Source organism: Dunckerocampus dactyliophorus, chromosome 19 (assembly GCF_027744805.1).
Source record: "Dunckerocampus dactyliophorus isolate RoL2022-P2 chromosome 19, RoL_Ddac_1.1, whole genome shotgun sequence".
NCBI classification, from domain to species: domain Eukaryota; kingdom Metazoa; phylum Chordata; class Actinopteri; order Syngnathiformes; family Syngnathidae; genus Dunckerocampus; species Dunckerocampus dactyliophorus.
The window spans coordinates 10,343,033-10,350,219 of NC_072837.1; the positions used below are offsets into that span (position 1 = coordinate 10,343,033).

A 7,187-nucleotide genomic window follows, 5' to 3' on the forward strand; every position below is an offset into this window, starting at 1 on the left:
GCATACAATTGATGGATTAATTGCAAATGTGTATATTGTATTATCTAATACGTAGCAGGGATGAATGTACTTAAAAACGTTGGTCGTGTTGACTCGAAGCTTTGGTTCCATCTGTACGGATTCCTGTAAATACAGCTTTCATGAATAAACAAATACACAATTAAAACATACAACATCAGGAAGTACAACAAGGAACAGAAGAAAATATTTGCAGATTATGAAATGTTATTGGGTCCGTAGTTACCAGGTCAGTAAATGCATCAGTGTTGCCCTCAATTTCTGTGTTACACTTTTGAAACGCTGCATAATTACCATAATTTATGGAAATATCTCTTAGCCAATCACATTGCATCACTTCATGACATCATGTGGCTGTGGTTTGAAGCTTCTAGAGACTTGTACAATATTTTAGGTGAGCTTTTTTTGAAACAAAAAAACGATTTCCTAAGGTAAGATTATTTAACAGCAACAATGTTGTTGACAGTTCACACATTTGTTTGCCCTTTCACATAGATGTAAATATCCGTCCATTCACGATCACACATAATATAAATGCGGTCATTTCAGGTGTATAAGCCACTCCTTTTTTCACATGCTTTGAACCCTGCGGCTTATACAGTCATGTGGCTAATATGTGGTCACATTGTGGTTTCGCAACATCTCGTGTGCTTCCGAGCAGTGCCCTCATCATGGAGAACGTGTGGAGAAGTGTGGGGAGGTCCATGCAGTAAACTGTAATACCAAATGTGACCAGGAGATGTAGTTTTATGCTCAGTAATGTTGAGCAAATGTCTGAAGAAGAGACACTTGATTCCGCTATTCTGGCATGAAAACATGGCGGCACACGGGGGCTGCACAAAGAGTGCTGGGCCATGCCAGGTGGCTCCAACCGGGCTATATTCTGGCGCTACCAACCTCCGGGGTGGCACATCAGCTACTTGGAGAATGTGTCCGACCGCAGTGCACCTTGCTGGGCTGGTTCCATATTCCAAGGCATTGCATGTTCCACCTACAGAGGCACTATCCCTCCCTGAACACCCCACACACCCCTTCCATACATACTTGGTGGCAAATACACGTATACACACATGCACTCACATATACATAATACAGATATACATACATGTGTACATGTATACATACATCAAGTAAACATCACTTTGTAGTTGTCATATGACATCAGTCAGCTGACATTAAGCTCCCCTCCTGATTCGCGCTCGCTCCCCCGCAGCGTTTCAAACTACACACAAAGATGCAACTTTCATCTTTATTATTCTGATTGTGGATGAACTAACTCTGCGCTAAGATGTCTATATCTATAAGATGTTTATATCTATACCAAAAGTTATCTGTTCACTTGCTGCGGTTAGCTACGTAGAAAAAAAGTGTATTTTTTACTGGCTTTGCTTTGCATCATGAACTTTACTACGGAAATCAGTGTTTTCTACACATTGGCTTTTCAAACTATTATTTCATGATGAAATAAAAAATGTGCCCATTGGTGAAAACTTTTTAATATGTTGCCTTGACTTCGGCTGCATTGTCTTTTGCATAATCATTTTAAATTCTTGTACAGGGGGTTATATCGCTAATGTTTGATTGCAAATGCTAACTGGATGTAATACATGAACTGTGTGCCCTAATGCAGTGGTCCCCAACCCCCGGGCTGCGGCCCGGTACCGGGCCGTGGGTCATTTGGTACCGGGCCGCACAGAAAGAAAACACAATTTCAATTATTTCATTTGTTTGTTTTATTTTGAAAAGTGTCCGGATTCTCTCTTTTACATCCGTCTCGCTTGACGCATGTCCATTGTGCGTGTGCTAACTTTATCTCACGCCGTACAGATAGACTACTACTGTATTTTTAGCATTTTTCTTTCATCTCATATTTGGTGTCAAATGCTGATACTATGTGGGAATGCATAAAGGTAAGTTTGATGACTTATTGAGTGCTAATGTGCACATTTGTCTCAAGTTAATTCATGCTAGCACACTGCCTTTTACCACACACGTCAAACAGCGACGTAATAATCTCTCTGGAAAAACTTGGCTGGAACTTGAACTGGTGGATGGTGGGTCGGCTTTCATTTTTTGCTTTTAATTTGATGTTATTCATGTCTTAGTTTTACACAATACATAATAAATAAGATAAATTAGATTGCAATAATGTACGAACATTTTGTATGTGTTATATGTTTTATAGAAAGATCATTTTGACTTGTACTTGCATGCTGAGAAAGTGCGTGCACTTTTTAAAAAATAAATTTAGTAAATATATATACTTTCTATATTTATAGTAGCAGGTAGATCTTTGGAACTTGGTCATTTTAAAAGTAGCTCGCAGCCTAAAAAAAACTGTGCGCACCCCTGCTCTACAGTATGTTTTTATTTTTATGATAATGATGGAGATTTGACAATACGATTACTAACAGTTATTGTTAGTCTTCTTCCTCTTGTTGTTATTACTACTGTTTATTACTAAAGTATTACAACTAATAAGTATCAGTACAGTATTATCACTGTGGCTTTTGATATTTTTATCTTGTCTCGGGTCCGGCCGCTCCAAATACGCATCATAATAAAACATCAAATAAAGTCAATTACAAACTACAGTACTGTATGTAACAGGATAAGAGTATCTTACACGTTTCCCCGGCAGAACAAATCTATTTAGTACGTACGGCATCTGGATCAAAAATACTATTTGTCCTCTTGGCTGGACAGGACAGGTAAAAACCAAAAAATGTATGTCATTGTAACTAATTAAACAATAGACGACACAATGATGTTTCCTTCTGTTGAGTTTATTAGACTTCATACACAGACATCGACAAATACCAGTGGCAGGCACTGATGAATAGTTTTGTTTGGAAATCCTCCATGCAAGAATAAAAAGGACAATTATGAAACTACTGATTGATTGATTGATGAAGCTGAAATTGGGAGGAAACATTTCCATCCTCGTGACATCGCTGATTAAGTGTGCACAGTGCCTAACACAGAATGGCCCCATCATGGTGTAAAAGTGAACACATGGTTAATGCAATAAATCACCTCAAAATATTCCATTGCTACATTTAAACTTATTTACATTTAACCAACAAGCAATGACAGTGGTAGCATCCTTAACCAGCATTCAATTTTAGCATTTAAAGCACAAAATCAAAGCAGTTTTGTGTTGGTAAAATCACCATGAAATATCTTTCCGGTGATGATCAGTCTGAAAGCTGTTCTGAACCAGCTGTAAAAGAAAGCATAGATGAAAGGATTAAGCATTGAATTAGAAAGCGTAAGCCAGTTTAGTGTTTCGATCACAGCAATCGGAGTTACACCAAAGGTCAAAGGCTGAAAAATGATGTAAATGAAGAAAGGTGTCCAACATAGAATAAAAACTCCCATAACTATAGCCAGAGTTTTGGTAGCTTTTCTCTCCATTTTACTGACAGTTCCTGACTTTGTACTCTGACATGTTGTAGTCTGGATGATCCGTACTTGTCTCTGTGCGACAATAAATATTCTTAAGTAGATACTAAGCATAATAATGATGGGGATAATGAAGGAAAATATGCACCCCAGGCTGGTTGATATCAAAGCATCCATTAAACAGCTTTCTTCACATTTTCCTTGATCAAATCCTGCAACTGTGATACCAATTCCTATTAACAAGGAAACACCCCAGGTTATTAGGATCATGATGCCAGTAACATGATGATTTATTTTGCTTCTGTAAGTCAGAGGCTGGCACACTGCATAGTATCTGTCAATAGAAATACAGCATAAGTTTAAAATCGAAGCTGTGCTCAGCGTGCCGTCAAAGCTACCTCGTATTTTACAAAACAGGCCTTCATGATACCAACAGGAGAACACAGTGAACGCCATACTGAAAGGGAAAACTAGAATCCCCACAAGCAGATCGGCCACAGCTAAAGACAGAATGAGGTAGTTAGTCGGGCTGTGGAGCTGTCTGAAGTAAATGACAGCGATTATCACAAGAAGGTTTCCACATATTGTGCAAACAGACAATAAGCCGAGAAAAACATACAAAGCAACGCATACAATTGATGGATTAATTGCAAATGTGTATATTGTATTATCTAATACGTAGCAGGGATGGATGTACTTAAAAACGTTGGTCGTGTTGACTCGAAGCTTTGGTTCCATCTGTACGGATTCCTGTAAATACAGCTTTCATGAATAAACAAATACACAATTAAAACATACAACATCAGGAAGTACAACAAGGAACAGAAGAAAATATTTGCAGATTATGAAATGTTATTGGGTCCGTAGTTACCAGGTCAGTAAATGCATCAGCGTTGCCCTCAATTTCTGTGTTACACTTTTGAAACGCTACATAATTACCATAATTTATGTAAATATCTCCTAGCCAATCACATTGCATCACTTCATGACATCATGTGGCTGTGGTTTGAAGCTTCTAGATAGAGACTTGTACAATATTTTAGGTGAGCTTTTTTTGAAACAAAAAATCGATTTCCTAAGGTAAGATTATTTAACAGCAACAATGTTGTTGACAGTTCACACATTTGTTTGCCCTTTCACATAGATGTAAATATCCGTCCATTCACGATCACACATAATATAAATACGGTCATTTCAGGTGTATAAGCCGCTACTTTTCTCTCATGCTTTGAACCCTGCGGCTTATACAGTCATGTGGCTAATATGTGGTCACATTGTGGTTTCGCAACATCTCGTGTGCTTCCGAGCAGTGCCCTCATCATAGAGAACGTGTGGAGAAGTGTGGGGAGGTCCATGCAGTAAACTGTAATACCAAATGTGACCAGTAGATGTAGTTTTATGCTCAGTAATGTTGAGCAAATGTCTGAAGAAGAGTCACTTGATTCCGCTATTCTGGCATGAAAACATGGCGGCACACGGGGGCTGCACAAAGCGTGTGTCCGACTACAGTGCACCTTGCTGGGCCATGCCAGGTGGCTCCAACCAGGCTATATTCTGGCGCTGTGCACCTTGCTGGGCTGGTTCCATGTTCCATGGCATTGCATGTTCCACCTACAGAGGTACTATCCCTCCCTCAACACCCCACACACCCCTTCCATACATACTTGGTGGAAAATACACGTATACACACATGCACCCACATATACATAATACAGATATACATACTCGTGTACATGTATACATACATCACGTAAACATCACTTTGTAGTTGTCATATGACATCAGTCAGCTGACATTAAGCTCCCCTCCTGATTCGCGCTCGCTCCCTCGCAGCGTTTCAAACTACACACAAAGATGCAACTTTCATCTTTATTATTCTGATTGTGGATGAACTAACTCTGCGCTAAGATGTCTATATCTATAAGATGTTTATATCTATACCAAAAGTTATCTGTTCACTTGCTGCGGTTAGCTACGTAGAAAAAAAGTGTATTTTTTACTGGCTTTGCTTTGCATCATGAACTTTACTACGGAAATCAGTGTTTTCTACACATTGGCTTCTCAAACTATTATTTCATGATGAAATAAAAAATGTGCCCATTGGTGAAAACTTTTTAATATGTTGCCTTGACTCCGGCTGCATTGTCTTTTGCATAATCATTTTAAATTCTTGTACAGGGGGTTATATCGCTAATGTTTGATTGCAAATGCTAACTGGATGTAATACATGAACTGTGTGCCCTAATGCAGTGGTCCCCAACCCCCGGGCTGCGGCCCGGTACCGGGCCGTGGGTCATTTGGTACCGGGCCGCACAGAAAGAAAACACAATTTCAATTATTTCATTTGTTTGTTTTATTTTGAAAAGTGTCCGGATTCTCTCTTTTACATCCGTCTCGCTTGACGCATGTCCATTGTGCGTGTGCTAACTTTATCTCACGCCGCACAGATAGACTACTACTGTATTTTTAGCATTTTTCTTTCATCTCATATTTGGTGTCAAATGCTGATACTATGTGGGAATGCATAAAGGTAAGTTTGATGACTTATTGAGTGCTAATGTGCACATTTGTCTCAAGTTAATTCATGCTAGCACACTGCCTTTTACCACACACGTCAAACAGCGACGTAATAATCTCTCTGGAAAAACTTGGCTGGAACTTGAACTGGTGGATGGTGGGTCGGCTTTCATTTTTTGCTTTTAATTTGATGTTATTCATGTCTTAGTTTTACACAATACATAATAAATAAGATAAATTAGATTGCAATAATGTACGAACATTTTGTATGTGTTATATGTTTTATAGAAAGATCATTTTGACTTGTACTTGCATGCTGAGAAAGTGCGTGCACTTTTTAAAAAATAAATTTAGTAAATATATATACTTTCTATATTTATAGTAGCAGGTAGATCTTTGGAACTTGGTCATTTTAAAAGTAGCTCGCAGCCTAAAAAAAACTGTGCGCACCCCTGCTCTACAGTATGTTTTTATTTTTATGATAATGATGGAGATTTGACAATACGATTACTAACAGTTATTGTTAGTCTTCTTCCTCTTGTTGTTATTACTACTGTTTATTACTAAAGTATTACAACTAATAAGTATCAGTACAGTATTATCACTGTGGCTTTTGATATTTTTATCTTGTCTCGGGTCCGGCCGCTCCAAATACGCATCATAATAAAACATCAAATAAAGTCAATTACAAACTACAGTACTGTATGTAACAGGATAAGAGTATCTTACACGTTTCCCCGGCAGAACAAATCTATTTAGTACGTACGGCATCTGGATCAAAAATACTATTTGTCCTCTTGGCTGGACAGGACAGGTAAAAACCAAAAAATGTATGTCATTGTAACTAATTAAACAATAGACGACACAATGATGTTTCCTTCTGTTGAGTTTATTAGACTTCATACACAGACATCGACAAATACCAGTGGCAGGCACTGATGAATAGTTTTGTTTGGAAATCCTCCATGCAAGAATAAAAAGGACAATTATGAAACTACTGATTGATTGATTGATGAAGCTGAAATTGGGAGGAAACATTTCCATCCTCGTGACATCGCTGATTAAGTGTGCACAGTGCCTAACACAGAATGGCCCCATCATGGTGTAAAAGTGAACACATGGTTAATGCAATAAATCACCTCAAAATATTCCATTGCTACATTTAAACTTATTTACATTTAACCAACAAGCAATGACAGTGGTAGCATCCTTAACCAGCATTCAATTTTAGCATTTAAAGCACAAAA

General features: G+C 38.2%; 1 protein-coding gene across 1 annotated transcript; it reads right to left on the bottom strand.

The window, feature by feature from the left end:
- Window positions 1-3,162: 3,162 nt before the first annotated feature.
- Window positions 3,163-4,161, bottom strand: LOC129172046 (trace amine-associated receptor 1-like). Its single transcript, XM_054761383.1, has one exon. It carries the CDS (start codon window positions 4,159-4,161, stop codon window positions 3,163-3,165), a length of 999 nt encoding a protein of 332 aa, XP_054617358.1.
- Window positions 4,162-7,187: the final 3,026 nt, after the last annotated feature.

What these genes read in the sequence shown, in the direction of transcription:
- LOC129172046 (XM_054761383.1), bottom strand. Translation starts at nt 4,161, where the DNA reads ATGGAACCAAAGCTTCGAGTCAACACGACCAACGTTTTTAAGTACATC.